The sequence below is a fragment of the Poecilia formosa genome, unplaced genomic scaffold, assembly GCF_000485575.1.
Source record: "Poecilia formosa unplaced genomic scaffold, Poecilia_formosa-5.1.2 Scaffold3, whole genome shotgun sequence".
Taxonomy (NCBI): domain Eukaryota; kingdom Metazoa; phylum Chordata; class Actinopteri; order Cyprinodontiformes; family Poeciliidae; genus Poecilia; species Poecilia formosa.
The window spans coordinates 3050368-3067154 of NW_006799942.1; the positions used below are offsets into that span (position 1 = coordinate 3050368).

At 38.9% G+C, this 16787-nt stretch overlaps 3 protein-coding genes across 3 annotated transcripts; 1 reads left to right on the forward strand and 2 right to left on the reverse strand.

Moving 5' to 3' along the window:
* Positions 1–718: 718 nt before the first annotated feature.
* Positions 719–5708, reverse strand: LOC103140070 (dolichyl-phosphate beta-glucosyltransferase-like). Its single transcript, XM_007555021.2, has 10 exons — positions 5362–5708; positions 4436–4604; positions 4148–4194; positions 3679–3747; positions 3487–3579; positions 3267–3380; positions 2244–2303; positions 1997–2148; positions 1478–1563; positions 719–1286 (listed from the first exon to the last, which is right to left on the reverse strand). The coding sequence occupies exons 1-10, from the start codon at positions 5422–5424 to the stop codon at positions 1171–1173; spliced, it is 969 nt and encodes a 322-aa protein (XP_007555083.1). The 5' UTR covers positions 5425–5708; the 3' UTR covers positions 719–1170.
* A 345-nt stretch (positions 5709–6053) lies between these two features.
* LOC103140081 (exosome complex component RRP43-like) lies at positions 6054–10460 on the forward strand. Its single transcript, XM_007555033.2, has 11 exons — positions 6054–6143; positions 6394–6430; positions 6541–6604; positions 6693–6766; positions 7792–7837; positions 7929–8034; positions 8133–8178; positions 8266–8362; positions 8736–8856; positions 9472–9578; positions 10249–10460. The coding sequence occupies exons 1-11, from the start codon at positions 6127–6129 to the stop codon at positions 10365–10367; spliced, it is 834 nt and encodes a 277-aa protein (XP_007555095.1). The 5' UTR covers positions 6054–6126; the 3' UTR covers positions 10368–10460.
* On the reverse strand, positions 10389–16587 carry LOC103142091 (transcription factor SPT20 homolog). Its single transcript, XM_007557966.2, has 5 exons — positions 16510–16587; positions 15921–16031; positions 14837–14927; positions 14073–14161; positions 10389–11380 (listed from the first exon to the last, which is right to left on the reverse strand). The coding sequence occupies exons 1-5, from the start codon at positions 16585–16587 to the stop codon at positions 11249–11251; spliced, it is 501 nt and encodes a 166-aa protein (XP_007558028.1). The 3' UTR covers positions 10389–11248.
* Between the last annotated feature and the right edge of the window lie 200 nt (positions 16588–16787).

Here is a 16787-nt window from a genome sequence, read left to right on the forward strand (position 1 = left end):
GGATTTAAATGACATGTCCTGGTCAGAGATAACACAGAGATTCTTTGCTGTATTACCAGAGGCCAATTTAATGGCAACCAGAAGACGTGATTGAGAAGTTTCTTTTTCAAAGATAATTTCTGCCTCGTCAGAATTCAAAAGCAAAAAAAAAATCGTCGTTATCCAGATTTTATGTCAAGATGACATGACCTCATAAAACACAGTAGATTACTTGACTTTCCAGATTATTGCTGATTGTAGAAACGTCACAATGGACTCTTCTTTTCACACTATGGGAAGAGGCTCGAGTTCTTTTTCTCCATAGCCAAGGAAATACTCCTGACACCATCTCTGGTACAGGTGTGGCTTATTGCGAAGAGAGGCGGCAGCTGTAGTCCGTGTCCTGGATGCATGTGTAACTCTAAAACGTTCTGTTTTCCTTCCAATAAGAACTTTCAGTTTCAAAAGGGATGATCTGACACGGATTCTTGCAGTTTACTGTTAACGAATTGTTCTATACTGATATAATCCAGACTGTGGAAGTGGCCAAAGAAAACATCTTTTGGTGCAAAGTGATGTTTTATTTTGTCTTAAATGACAGGTGCATTTAATCTACATATCTTTTAGGTCTAAATCTGAAGTCTATTTTTGTTGGAAAATTGTTAAAAACTAAAATGTATACATTTATAAAGGCTGGCCACTAAAGGGCAGAAAAAAAAATTCTGACAATAAAATCAATCTCTGTTCTGTTATTTTCTGTTTAATTATGTTTCAAGTCATTCAGCCTATCAACCACATTTGTTATTTTGACACACACTCCACATGATCAGGTCCTTCACACATTTCTACATGCAACTCTTACATTCTCCGCTGATTGAGGACAATATAAACATCAGGAGACATCAGTACAGGATCAGTCAGACATCCTGTTTACTGTGGCAACAGAAACGCATGTGTAACAACGGCCAATAAAAAGCCAGCATCCACATAAAAAGGCAGAACCACCAGGAATCCACAACTGTGTCATTATCTCATTTCCAATAATGTTTGGATGGAAAATTGATTTAAGCTTTGCTTTTTCTGATGATTAAGTTGAACAACAGACACAGAACTCGCCCCCCCAATGCTCACTGTAAGGCTCCATGGTCCTATAACAGGTTGTCTCTGTGACACAACGGCTTGTCCTTTTGGCTAATCAGTCTTATGTGGCGAATGCAGTTTCCAGGCTCCGGTGATGTAGCGCAGGCGAATGAAAATCAGATCCCGTCCCATCTGCAGCCAGCTCCAAAATGGGACCAGTTTGGACCCTGAAAGAGGAAAAATCAACTCTGCACTTTCAACAGAAGTTCCTTAAAGTCAAACAGTAAAACTGTGGTGGTTTGCAGGCAATTAAACATGACTAACAAAAAGAAAAAGTAGCTAACTTGTATTAAAAAAAAACTGCAAAGGAATCAGTTTGGGTAAAGGGTGAAGGTCAAATACTTCATGAACAACCAACCTTCTATTTCTGTCCAGTTCACCGCCACTTCTGCTATGGGGATTTTAAAACACTGGGCAATGTACAGGAGCTCCACGTCAAAAGCCCTGAGAGAGCAAAGACAGATACACAGCAGGCCTTCAGCAAAAAATCCAGGTTTCACAGCAGCTAAATAACATTTTAGAAGAGAGGAAGAATAAATTAAACAGTTCTATTGATGATTCCGTTTTATATATTCTACTGAGATTTTATTTTAATGATCTAATTAAATAAAATCACTATGACACACATTGAAGTTTGTAATTATACAATGACAAAATGTGAAAATGCTTCCAGGGACAGGAGGACTTCAGCACCGCACTGAATATTGACTTTTAACTTTAAATAATTCCTTTATAATCAATTAGTAGTTTGAAAAACCTTTCCTTTCTTACCAAGCACTTATTCATGAAAGTTAATGACCCTGACCATGTGCAGATTTCCATTCTGACACTTTACAGTTGGATCACGATGTGATTTATTGGATTTGTGGTTTCTTACCATCGCTCGACATGGAGAGAGGAGAAGGTCTCGAGAGCAGCTTCCCGCGTGAAAAGCTTGAAGCCACATTGTGTGTCTTTGATTCCCCTCACACAGAGGAACCACACCAGGAAGTGGAAGCCATACATTAGGAACGTACGAAACACAGATCGCTGAAGAAATACAAAATTGGCAATTCACTGCGCAAAATAGACATAATTTGTTGCCTTTCCCCTCCCCCTTTTTAAGAAGACAAAAAAGAGTTTACCTGAGCTACAGAGTCTTTTTCTAGGTGAGCTCTGGAGCCACACGAAATGGCCAGGTTCTCCTGCAGGAAAAAAATGCCGTAAATAATCTGTGTCTTTTGAGTGTCTTCTTAAAACCTTTGTTTCACGTTTTCTTTCCACTCATTTTAGGTGTGGTGCATGACTATTTTCTGAGTAATACTTTTATTTGTTTATGAAACCATTTAAGTCAGAACTGAAAGAACGACTACAAAATGACCACTGCGGCCATTTTCTCATATCCGCTTTTGTAAACATTCAAACATTTATTCCAGTCTCCCTGCCATAAAAGGTCATATTTTTACGTTAACAGCAGAGGTGACATCACATTGTGTGCAATAGAGCAGTATCTGTAAAATAAGACTCTAAACAAAGGCTATGTAGTTCACATTTCAAACTGCTTTTAGCGTCTTATATTAACAATTAGGTTAATTTATGCTTGTTTTTCTGAACCACAGATGTGTCACAAAAACATTTGTTCTTAATGTTACTCTTTGATTTTGCTTTAGACTTCTCCCGCTGATATGCATAATACAATGCATTCAGGTTTCTTAATTCTGTAACATCCACACTAAAGAGGTTTATTGTCAATGCAGATTAGATTAAGCTGAAAATGTGCATGTTTACATTACCAATCACTTTCTGGAGAAATACCCAGAAACATATTAATAATTTTAGAACCAATGAGGTGATTCTCATGTGTTGGCTGATAATGGACAGTCAGTAGATGACAGATCTTCTCATGTCTTACCTATTTTGAACTGAAGACATTACTTTTACATACTATTGATCTGATGGAAAAAAATATTTTAGGGTTGAAAAACATATTTCACATTACTTGTCCACTGCCATATTTTTTTAAGCATGTGCTGTATAATATATGAAAAAGAGCCAGAATTCAAAGAGAAACATTGAGTAACTTTAAAACGTCTGGAGGACAACTGATAAAAACACAATACTGTACATTTATAAGAGACTGTATAGGAAAAGTAAAATAAAAACCCAACTGGTCCAGTGATGACGTCTTTCAGTCCAGCCTCCACTTTGTCAAGATCAGAAAACTTTGTGGCTCCATCAGCATCTGCCATCAGTATGAGTTTCCCTCTGGAGCTCAGAGTTCCCTTTAGGAGCAGCAGAGAGATTCCAACATTAGTAATAGCAACACAAAATCAAACTGTCAGTTACTTCAGAAAAATAAAATAAAAAATCTGCAGGCCAGTGTCTCACCATTCTCACAGCTCCTCCTTTCCCCCTGTTCTTCACCAGCGTCAGGACCCTCACTTTATCTGCACTGTATTTGTTGGTGTAACGCAACGCAACCTGGCAGAGCATCACAAAAACATACCAGCTTTACCATCACCGAGCAAAGTAGAGCAGAACTCATGGGAGCACATTAAAAAATACGATTTAAATCATTACCTCTGTGGTTTTGTCTCTGCTGCCATCATCGACCACAATGACCTCATAGGTGAAAGTGGGGTTTTGTTTCTGCAGTGAGATAATGAGAGGGATTTTCACAACGATGATTTTAATCGGACTAATGCTGCCACCTAGCGGTAGCTGTTGGAAATAAGGCCCACATCCTGAAATGACAGCTTTTAGAAGATGCTCTACTACTCTTAGACTCTTTGTAGGTTATAATCTACAAATGGTCTCAGAATCTTTTAAATAAACTGTTTTCTTATGAGAAATGATAAAAAAAATTGTTGTACTAACGTAGAATGTTGAGTAGAACAATTAAATTCGTCTACTGATCTATGTAAGATGCATGAAAAAAATTAGTATCAAAAACTAAGCACAGAATAAAAGGATGGAGCTGCCAGAAAACTTGCACTTTATATGTTAGTAAGTACAACAAGACTTTTCATATGATCATATTTTTACTCACTTGTCTATTTTCCAAGTACTGCATTGCTTCATCAAGCATCATAGGCACTGAAATCAAAGAAAGATGCAAGACTTTTCACTTTTCCGTGGGTGGACCGTGACATGAAACCTTACGGATGAAGATTGATGCATTATTGGGAGTTTCCCATTTGTTAGTGAAGGGAACCGTTGTTCGGTTTAATGTTTTAGATTTCATTGGAATTATAAATCACATTCAAGACTGCTTTCTCAATTTATTTATTTTTCTACTGCAAAAACCGTCCCCGACAGAAAGGCAGGGATAACTCACTTCGGAGCTCCTCGTTGTAGGCAGGTATCACCACAGAAAGCTCTCTGGAAAATGGATCATGCAGACTCGGGAAGGGTTTGCGCTCTCCTGTGGCTGTGAGGAAGTATTTCTCCTTCTCGTGGCGAGTCAGGTTCACCATCCCTGCAGTCAGATGTGCGACTACAAGCACCTGCAACGGGATAAATACGGAAATGAATCTCATCTTATTAGCGACATGCCTTCCATTTCACGTTTTGTACACATGATAAGTGAAGTTACCATGTGTTTTGGCAACAGAAAAATAATGTTTGAGGATTATGTTCATGTTAAAGCAAACAGTACTGTTATATTGCACAGACTGGGAATTTTTTAAACTATACATTATAAGTTTATAATCATCTTATTTGTTGGTTTGAAACATTTTATTTGTATATCATTTGCCTAAATACTTAGTAAACCCTGCTAAGCTCAGCTTACTACTATGGCTTATGGTATGTTGTTTGTGCTCAATATAAAATGGATCAAAAAGTAAAACCAATTGAGATTTAAACATGATCCAATCTTGGCAAAAACTATAGTTGATAAAGGAAAAATACATTTTCAATTAAACACAATTTAAAGCAGTTATAATCCTCTTCCAATTCAATCACAGTGGTAGAGTGGCATCATGTGTTCTGTCCATGTTAACACTTGCTGACTCGAACTAACCGTAAGGCTACAGTAATTAAGCTTACAGGGCTAAAACACTGATTTCTAACCAGCTTCATTACAACTCACTCCTCATGACAACCTGTACTCGTAGTACATTATAAACTGAAGAGGTTAAGTCAGTCTTCATTTTCAATTAAAATTACAAAAACTGTAAGACTGTAGCCAGCTTCTTGCACCACATTTTAATCAATAAATTCTTCACACCTTCAACCACATCAACGTCAAATATTACTCACCACAATCAAACCGAGAGCTGCCAAAGCAAAAAGAGCTTGGACTATATCACAGAGGATATCCATTTTCCTTAAAACAACCTTTAACAGACCACCTGCCCAGGTGGCTAGCTGAAAGGCTAGCTTGTTTCCTTGATATTTGAATTGAAACCTTGCAGCCGGTGCTCCAGTTTCAACCTACCTACATGAAAACGCAAGCTTACAATAACTCGTTTACAGTGAAAATGATGAACAACCCGTCATACGTCCATTGTTCTGTGGACAGATGAACTCTGCTTCCAATCACAACTGTACACAGCGGCGACACGGAAGTCACTGTTGCTTCTCGACACATCATCAGTTTGAGACAAGAAGGAACCGCGTCGCTCCGAGATAGGCAGCAGTCACAAAACACTGCCATCTACTGGTAATAGATGGAAACGTCGGCTGTTAATTATAATTGATTTAAGACAATACAGCTTTACTGCTGAGCGTAATTTTTGGAGAGCGTAATTCTTGTTTAATTTATCTCATTACAATGCAATTTATTTTTTCAGAATGAGTGCACTTTTAACAAAAGATAAATTAAACATTTTGTCAGAGAAATGTGCTCAATTGTATCTTCCCCTCCATTCAATTATAGTCACAAGTAAACTTGTGCACCCATTTCTTGTTTGTAAATACATTCAATGGAGAGCACTGGCACTATTAGCCCACTTTTTAAAAAAAAAAGTGCAATTCCGCCAACCGGCCACCGTAGTACAAACCCACGTGGTTAACCAAAACAGCATGGCGACTGGGTTCAAGTAAGATTGTTCAAACTTTTTATTTTTATTTACAAATGCAAACCTTTTATTTTAGCTTCTTTTTGCGTATGAAAGGATTTTAAAACAGCGGCACATTAAATGTGTTCGTCGTCTCATTCTTAGATAAATATAGAACACGAGGAGTTTTCTGTCAGTTTTTCATCGCCTCTCCACTTCATTTCATCAATATAGTTTAATACATGTACGGAGCAGTGACGTCTTTGTTATGTTGTTTCCATCTTACTTACAGGATTGCGGAACCTCTGGAGTATCACAGAAGCTTTTTGGTTTGTGAAATGTTCCATGTTCAGTTCATGATTGTGATCGATCTTCTGAGTCAATAAACGTTTCCACAAATTTCATGTGAAAATTCAATCTGAAATTGTTTCCGATCCAGAAAGAAAACTGTCGACCTGATGGACGGGGGCTGTCTGAATTCAGAACCACCACACTGAACGTTGGTGAGGCGGGCTGCTGGTTCTGACCCACTTTTACTCATCTCTAAGTGAATATTTTGGGAGTACATTCTATACTTCCTTTTTGTTTCAGGATCCATATCCACAGCAGATGGTTCGGCATTGGTGAAGATAGGAAACACAACGATTATCTGCGGAATCAAAGCGGTACAGACACAGCACTTCCGAATTTTACAATTTTGTAAATCTTTGATAAAAAATAAAGATTTACAAGATTCAACATGACCATGCCTCTGGTGACATCACAACAAACATAGGCCACATGATATTTCAAGTACAGGCATTTATGTTTTCTGCTATTCTGTTTGGCTCAGCTAAAAGTCTGAGCTAAAAATGAGAACACAACATGACTTTCAAAAAAAAAAAAGACAACAATGAAACACTTGATGTTTGTTGTGAAGAGGGTGAGGGCCTGGTTAGAGTCTTGTGCCTAAAATTATTGCTGGTCATACTGACCTAGAACGAGTCCAACCCTTCCATTTTCTTCTCCCCCATGTTTAGTGTAAAGCTTATGCCTTCAAACTTATTTTTAATGACAATAAGAATAAATAAATCAATAAAAAAAAAACTGAAAATTGTCATTTAATCTATAGTCTGAGTTCAGACTGATTTACTTAATTCACAGACTTTGACCATTTAATACAAGTAAAACAAATAATTTACTCATTTTATGAGTTGGTAGTTTGAACAAAAACAAGTTAGAACAATTCAAACAGTAAAACAATGTCAGTTAAAATGCTAAAAATAAATATTTTCATTGCTAATCCATGACAGTCTCTTTCACCACTCATTGAAGCCAAACCCTTAATTTGATGCTTACCGTTGAACCCACTTGCAACTCGAATCTTTCTGAATCTATATTAAGATCTGTCAAATTTTTTATCCACCATAGTGTTCACTAATGCCGGCTGAAAGGCCGCTGTCATCAACTAAAACACACACAAAGAATGAGGTTTTTACCTCAGTGTGCTTTTAACAACGTATTTTCAGACTATCTGCAGTGGAAACACATTCTTCACTATGCAGTCGTGTTTTTATTACCATAGAGTACATTTTTGGTGAAGAAATTGACCATAATTTAAATAAAGTTTAAAAATCAAGTCCGACCATCTTTGGTTCTAAATTCTCCATTAGTTTCTCATTAAAACATCTCGCAACTTGTTTTTGTGCAGGAGCTGGCTAACCCTACAGCAGAGGCCCCTGGTAAAGGTTACATTGGCAAGTATCACATACTCTCATGTAGAAAATCCCTTTGTATCACTACTAACAAGGTTTTTAACGACCCTTGCATGCTCCTGTATGTTCACAGTGCCCAACGTGGATTTGCCTCCTCTGTGTTCGTCCCGCTTTCGGCCGGGTCCACCAGGAGAACAGGCCCAGGCTGCCAGCCAGTTTATTGCTGACGTTATTGAAAGGTGTGACCGACATTTTACAACCGTGTGTGTGTGTGTGTGTTCACCGCCTAAATGCTTGTGTGTGTTTTTCACTAATCGGTGATGTGTGTGCGCCGCAGCTCTGAGGTGATCAAAGCAGAGGACCTATGCGTCGACAGAGGAAAGGTAGCTTGAGAATTATGAGCACACTTGTGCTAATTGTTTTATGTGATCAATCATTAATAATGATTTTTTTTGTTGTTGTTGTTGCAGCTTTGTTGGGTGCTCTACTGTGACATTATGTGTCTCGACTATGACGGGAACATTCTGGACGCTTGTATTATCGCCCTGCTGGCTGCCCTGAAGAACAGTATGTGATTCTACGTCGACTTCACTGGAGGGAACTAAAATAAAGGAAGAACGCTTGAGACGCACTAATCAGTTGGACAGGGATCGTAATCAGCTGGTTTTCCATTGATCAGAACTAAAAACTTTCTATTTTGGTTCATAAACACGTCAACCAATCATAATTGACCTATCAGAGAAAAAGTTAGTATCAGCAAGGCACAGCATAATTCATCCATCCCTTTAAAAAATAATTTATTTAATCTATCTGTCACATCATCTATAAAACTAACATTATACATGCCTGTCATACAGAGCTGCTGACTTTTTTTTTCCAAATGATTTTATGCAGTGAATTATCTGAGCCTTTGACTAGACCTGTCCTGCTCTCGTTACAGCACAGCTCCCAGAAGTCACCGTGAATAAAGAGACGTGTTCACCAGAGGTGAATCTGGAAAAGCGACAAAGGCTTCATATTCACAAACATCCCGCCAGTGCTTCTTTTTGCGTCTTTGATGAGTAAGCTTGTCTAATAAAAAATACTTTTTTTTTGTCCACAATATACATCGATTGTAATCCCATATGAGAAGAATAACCAATATACATGATGGCCTAAAGAGAAAACACCAGTTTGGTGGTATGCATGTAAAAAAATAAAATTAATAACATAATCAAATTGATACTAATTAAAGTAGGAAATATATTTTGCTGGTCCTAAACTATTCTAACATATTGAATACTATAGTTCTCTTGTTTTGAAAAACTATTTTGATACTTTAATGAGAATTGAGTTGTACTTCCCAGGTCCTTGTGCAAAATATACCGTTTCCCATTCTGCTCTTGATAAAGTAACACAAGTATGACAAGCTAACATTGCTATACCCAGCTAATACATACTAATTAGTGGTGCTATACGTTTCCATTCTACCACAGCAGCAGTTTTAAAATAGCTTTACCCTCATGGGGCGACAAAAACTTTTTCTTTGATATCTTATTTACAATATTTCAAACTGCAGGAATGCGAGGATAGTAATTTGTGATTTCAAAAATGTTTTTTTTTTTTTCCTAAATATGTGATCTTTGATTCTGTTACATCCCATGTCTATTTTGCACCTCCTGGCTCCCTCTGCTCAGCTCTATCCTGATTGTTGACCCCACAGCTGAGGAGGAGAGTCTGTCAACCGCTCACCTGACTGTGGTCACAGATGAGGGGGGTCGTCTCTGTTCTGTACATAAACCAGGTGAGATGCAGCCTGCAGGAACTCTTTAAAATACTTAAAACATGCAGGAATGGGAATAGAAATGCTGCTTAGTTCAAAACTGTTATGACTGTTTTTTTGTTGTTTTTTTTTCCAAAAATGAAGTATAATTGTTGCTCACCTAAAATTTTACATCTGAACTCAATATTTGACTGATCCAGAATGGAATAAAAAAAATTGAGCTTGGAAAAATGTGTGTTTTCAGAATTTAAGCCCCATTCCATTCTCTTAATTTTGGTGTCATCCAATCCTTTTTTACTTCTCCTTTTCTGTCCTTCCTTTCCTTGTTCCTTTCACCTTTACTGTATCCAACCTTCTTTCTTTACCTCTGCTCTTGTTCTACCGCTCTCCATATTTTGTGTCCTTTTGCCCTCCTCTCTTGCTTCCTTCTTTTCTTCTCATTCGTTCTGTTCTGTCCTATTCTTGCTTTCTTATTTCCTACTTCCTGTTGTAGATTACATGTTTGGAAGCCTTCCTGGTGTAAAAATATTTATCATCAACTTATAGTGATTCTTTTATATTTTAAAGCAAGTGCAAAAGACTAGGAATGCTAGAAAACAGTCTGGAATTTTTACATAAAAAATATGCATCTTAAAGTTTTAAAAAGATGAAAGGACATATAAAAAGCTAATCAACACCTTTTGTGGCTCAGGTGGAACGTCACTGTCAGGAGAGAAGCTGCAGGAGTGCATCAACCGAGCAACAGCCCGGCAGAGAGAGATCCACAAACTCATCGACAAGGTTCTAGACAGCGTGAAGACGATGAAATAAAAACAGTCAAGACAACGTTTTATATCTAAAAGCTGTATTTTCCACTGTCAATATATATTCTTTTTTTAATAACAATAAAACTGATGACAAAGACTGCTTAAAAAATTATTTCTCAGTGTTCAGAAATGCCTCGCGCACGCTCAGCTGATGTCATGTAAAGAATATGCTCATGGCTCCTGGACTTATTAAAAGGTGACACCTTTTTCAAAATATGCTGTACAAAAAGTACACCTTGTCTTGCATGTTGATCTTGAGTCCTGTTTGCCGGAACCGCTAACAGAAGAAACACTTCCAACAGACTGAGAGGTAGACAGCTGCCCCCAGGCAATACTCCCAAGATCAGGTTTGCATTTTCACAAAGTCGTCATGATTACATGGAGGATTTGGTGTCAATATAAGCTCAGCTTGGATCTGTGCTTAAAGGGCAGTATCTACTGGGGTTTTTTATTTTAGGATAGGGGGTTCGGGGGGGTCAACAAAGCAGAGGCAGGAGGATCAGACGGCCCCGTGCAAAATCCTCCTGAGAATGTGCATTCGGGCTCCTCTCAGTCCTCACGAAACAAAAAAAAAAAAGTCTTCCTAACAGGACATTGTAACCATGGAGGCCCGTTGCTTACCAGACCCACCTTCTTCTGGACCATCCCACTTGATAAGTAGTCCCTGTTGTAAAAACCTGATCCTCCACAGTGGACGTTTTGGTTTTCCAAAACTTCTGAGAACCAATACATACAAATTTATCAGATAGAAAAAGCATAAACAAGTCTTTTGTCTGCTGTCTTAAAAGTGAGGCAGACAAACAGCACAGTATAGATCATTCATGTCCTTGTGTGTGTGTGTGTGTGTGTGTGTAGGGCTGGGGGTTTTAGTGTGACTTCTGTCTGCTATGACTTTGGGAGGGGCTGTGGCGTGCTCCTCTTCCTCTTACTTCTTGGCTGACTGCCGGTATGTTGCCGTGGCGCTCCCACCTGAGGAACCGCTGCTCCCATAGCCATTTGCTGCTGCTGCATTTGGTGCTGCAAGAATTGCAACTGTTCAATAAAAAAGTAAACAAACAAATCAGAAAAGTCTCACTGTTTTTAAACTGAATAATCACAAAAAGTGAGAGTTCTTAATCTACATGTTATCATCTCTGGCACTGGTTAACACTTTAACTGCCCCTGACGCGAAGCAGCCTCGCCTCACTTGAAACCGAATCGTCTCTAATATGCTTTGTGCCACATTAGCGAGGGTTAGTGAAGCTGACTTAAAGGCCGGTTTGCACAACATACAAGAGGAGTGTGCGGAGAAATACAGAAGAGAGGTTAATGGTTTTCAGAAGAGAGGGAGAGGAAGTGTTGGGGAGTGAGGCAGGATGCAGTCAAGCAGCACCAGTTGTGTCTGGAGACACATTATTGGCTGTGATCCCAGTGAAGACAAACATGCAGCCCAGCAACCGAGAGTGAGGAAAACCCTTCCATTCATGCCTGCAGCCTGTCAGCCTATGATCACAGGAACCTTTCAACAGTTTGGCGCCAGCACAGATACTGAACATTTCACTGCTAAATGCCGTTTTAGACCATGCCTGCCTTCTGGTCTGACACGCTGTTAGTTGCTGCCATTGGAAGTGCCATAAGCTTTGACATATGTGGATTGTTGGGAGAAACCCAAACATACAGCACAGCAGAAAGATCTTAAACATATTAAGTTGAGAACTCTTTGAATAAAAATCCGAACTTTAATGATCTCAGCTAAAACTATTACCAGGAAAAAGCACACCCAAAAAAAATCTGGTGCTTAATGTTTCGTGCGTCTTTTGGACTAAAATACGATATGCAACTTGTTCTGTTAACATTTAGGTGTTGTCAAATTCTAAATGTACTTAGTGCTTTGAAAAGGTATTCTGTTTTAGGTAAACTTTTGCAATTTTTTTTTTTCCAACCAAACTTTGATGTAAAGCGCACGATAGTTACAGCAGAATTTCACGGCCTGTTTGGTTTTGATAGTGCTGGCGCTCTGCAGTTCTATAAAATCCATCTGGATGTTTGCAAATGCATTTTTCATGGATTGTAAAATGATTCCAGGTTTTTTTTTTCTTTGCTTAGGTCAGCAAAGAGGGTATGAACTCGCTCCTCACTTGAGGACAGAGCAGGGCTGACTTAGTCATTGTTTGGTAAAGTGGGAAGTATCACTGTTTTCTTCCTCTGACGTTCCAACAAGCAGCCCTTATGTGCACCCCATCGAGTAACTAGCTGTTGTGGTGCAGTAATGCACATGTAGTATATTTCACTAATAAAAATCTGAAAAGTCTGGCAGGCACACGCTCCCGTCGATTCGACACTTTGTCAAACCGCCTTTTACTGCAGTTACAGCCCCATGGTTGTGGCAAAATTTTATTGTTTGCTCACTTTGTTTTGTAAAACAGATAAAACTCAGTGAGATTATAAGGGAAGCATCTTTTTAACAGTAAATTTTAAATCTTGCAACAGATTCTCGGTTTGATGAAGGTCTGTACTTTATTTCACTGCAGCTCTGGTTTTATGTACAGACTGTGTTATTTCAGCTTAGTTAATTATTTATTTTTTACCACAAATTTACATACGTAAATTTACAATCAGGTAAAGCCAATCATGAATCGAATTCAGTCTCTTACATTCCAATTTAGTCACAATCGTACAAAAAAAAAAAAGAAATCTATAAAGAATTGGTGCTGATTGCATTGAGTCACTGACTGTGACATTGCCTGGTAGTAAGCTCCACTCTACCCAGGTCAAACTTCTTTCATTTTCAAACAGATTTTCCTGCATTTAGTTTCACTTTCCAACCAACTGTGTCTTTACATAGAAAAACACTGTAATTTTTGTCTTATTTGGCCTGAAAACCTTCTTTCACATATGAACTGTATTCCCTGCATAGCTTGAGGCAAACATCAAACAGACTTCTTTTGGCTTCTTTCAACAATGTTTTTCTTGCAGCTCTTCCAAACACCAGATTTGTGGAGTGGAAGGCTCCTGTCAACATACTGTCTCATGTGAACTCTACATCAGAACAGTGCTGTTGGCTGCTTGTATTTTTAACGCTGTCCTTTCCTGGCCTGGCAGTCAGGTGGATCATCACATCTTGGCAGGGTTGTAGTTGTTTCATACGCATTTTATTTTAAGAAGATGGATTGAACAGTTCTTGGTTTTCATAAGGCTTTTTGTTTGCTAATGCTTTCCAACTTCTAAGGTCTTTAAAAACCAGCTGGGTTTCAGTAGACCATTTACAACACAAGTAACTCCTCAAACCATAGGCTAAACTGGATTTTATTAAGAGGCGTCAAAGGAAAGGAGTCTGGAAATAAATGCATGCCAGACTTTTCAAATTTTTATTTGTGCCAAAATTCGAAATCAACATATCCATTTGTGATAACGCACTAGTTTGTGTTGGGCTTTTGTGGTTCTAACGTGACAAAATGTCAAGAAATTCTAAGGAGTATGAATACTTTTTCAATGCACTCTATGCAAAACAAATGAAAAAAAAAAAAAAAAAAAAAGATTACCTGCTTTAGAATTTGAAACATAAAAAAAAATTCATGTGTTCCCTCATTTCCTCAAAGTTTATAGAACAGCACAACAAACAGCTGCCTGGTGAATAAAGCCACAGTCGATTGGCTGCTTGCTCCCGTCTCTGTGTTCACTTCCTACAGACCTCTCTGAGTGTATATGAATGTTAATGTTGCTGTATTACTTGAATCTGTGGCTGGTGCTGCTGCTGAAGCCTTGGAGAAGGCAGCGGGGGCCCAGACCCGTCCAGCCCACAGCCCAACTGGGACAGCACTAAGGGGAGGGGGAGGAAGATGAGGGAGAATGGGGAACCCCAAGTAGGAAATGGGTGATGATGAGAGGGAGAAGGTCAGAAAGAGACATGGGGGTGAAGTGTGAGGAGAGAATAGGCACAAAGAGGAAAACATTGGTGAGGATGAGGAGGGGGAAGAGTGCAGTTTCAGTTAAAGTACCACACAGACAGATGAAACGAGAGGGCAAAAAGGTGGAACATTGGAGGGAATCCAGTGCCACATTAAAAATTATCATGTGCATGGATTATGGGCAAATAGCATGAATTGGGTGGGGAGTTAAGGCGTGAAGGAACAGAGTGATTTGAGAGGAAGGAGGGCAATATAGAACGGGGGAAAAAGGTGGAGGCAAAAAAATAAAATAAAATAACGGGGGAATGAAAAAAAGAGAGAATGTAGCAGAGAAGAGGGGGAAGTTGAGTCTCTCCTGCCAGTTTTACACGTTCCTCTAAGAGAAGAACAATAACTAACTTCAACAAAATGATCATGGTTATTTACATATTATGAACAGTAAATACAATCATAAACACAATAACAAATCATGTCTGATTCACAGTGGTGAGTGTGACGGTGTCAACTGTGTGGAAGCAGGTTAACGTAGTGATTGAGAGCAGAAGATGTGTGTGCTGCTGTGCTGGGGAGTCGGCGTGGCTCATACCTGCTGTCTGTGGAGACATGAAGCTTCCAACCCCGAGATTGATGACAGCCGTCTGCTGGTTTCCTAAACTCTGATCGGTTCCTTGGTCGCTCTGAAACGACAGACAACAGGTAAAATTACACGCAGCTGACGACAGAGACAAACCTGTACAATCACAAACACGTGTGCTTTACAGAACGAGAGCAAACGTAGAGGAGATGTGCAGGTGGAAATAATACAGTGACTCACAAAAGTATTTACAAAACCTTTTCCTTCAACATATTTCCTGATATTTTATCTGATTGACACAATATAAGGCCTAACTGTGAAGTTGAAGAAAGGGACTTAAAAAAATGCCAATATAACGTCCCCAATCTGAAAATGTGAAACATGGTGGTGGCAGCATCATGCTGTGGGGCATGCCATACTTAAGCATGAACAGGTAAGCAAAGTGGCAGAGGATTGTGAAATGGAAAGAAAATGAGAATGTTTTTTTCTTCTTTTAAATAATAATCTGAAAAGTGTGGTGTGTGTTTGCACTCCAGGCTCCCACAACAATATCTTGCAGAAGACATTTTTCTTGCAACTACAGCTACAATTTTTGCGTATGTTAAGTCTCATCATGTAAAGGACTTTGATGCGCATTGTTGCTGAAATGTGTGTTACAAACAGTCTAGAGAAAACCATTTTTGCCTATTATTCTTTGAAAAGTAGCCTGAGCTCAGTCAGAATGGATGGAGACTTGAAACAGATTCATGGTTATATTTCTTTGACTGGGTCATTCTGTCACATAAATATGATTTATGCAAACATTTAATTGTTGCTGACTGCATGCTTAGGTTGGCTTCTTTTGCAAAACAGCTTCTAACAAGTTCCTGTCCTGTATTTCCCATGTATTCAGCTTCATCCATCTCCCGTCAATCCAGATCAACAAAAGCATCTCCACATCATCACGATGCCACCACCATGATAAAATTGGTTTGGAAATTGATTTCAAATGTTGCTATTGTAGTAGAAGTCACAGGTTCTAGCCAATATATTTTGCAGATCTTTGACTGTGTAGTCTTTACTGCTGGCAGTGCGTGTTCAAATATCTGTGTCTCACCATCTCCCCCTGCTGTTGAGGACTGGACGTAGCTGACTGACTCTGCTGTGGGGAGAACTGGGACAGCTGCTGCTGCTGCAGAGAGTTAAGGATGTAAGGACCAGGGGGGATCTGGAGATGAATAACATGGACACACCAACACGCACACACAAAAAAGTAGGGGAGTAAAACACAAGGAGATGAGGACGAATGGAGGATGGGAGGATAGAACGGGCAGAGGGAGGGAAATCGTGTACATGTGATGGAAAGGGGAGGAAGAAGGAGATGGGAGAGTTAAAAAGGAGCTCAACTTAGACTGTTCCTACAAAGAAATGGTCAGAACTAAACTGGATTCACAAGAGGGATTCTTCTAGTTTACTGCTATTCCCCCTACAAAGACTAAGCACTTCCAGTCAGACAGTAGCAATAATAGTATAAAATGTCACTTTAGTAAGAGGTATGGTGCTCTGCTTAGCATATGCAATGAGATGGAAGGGAGTAAAAGAAAGTTTAATTTGTGCAACTGGTTCACACATCACGTGGCAACAAAGGTAAGGGTGAGGAAAAATCCATCAACATGCTCCTTACAGTGACTGAGAGAGAGGCGTACCTGTAACAGGTTCAGCGGTCTCAGTCCAGCACTGTTGTTCAGACCAAAAGGACTCCCTGTAACAAACCAGAACCACATAACAGCATAAACAACTAATACACTTTTTACTTTCTTAACACAAACTTAGTAGATCCTTGTGACATCATTAACTTGATTTTTACATATATATTACATTACATTTAAACATAAGATAAGGCAGGGTTGTTTTACATCGTTATTCATTTTGAGTTTACATTAACAGTAAAAATGTTCTTATTTACAGTAAGTGCTTTACGTTG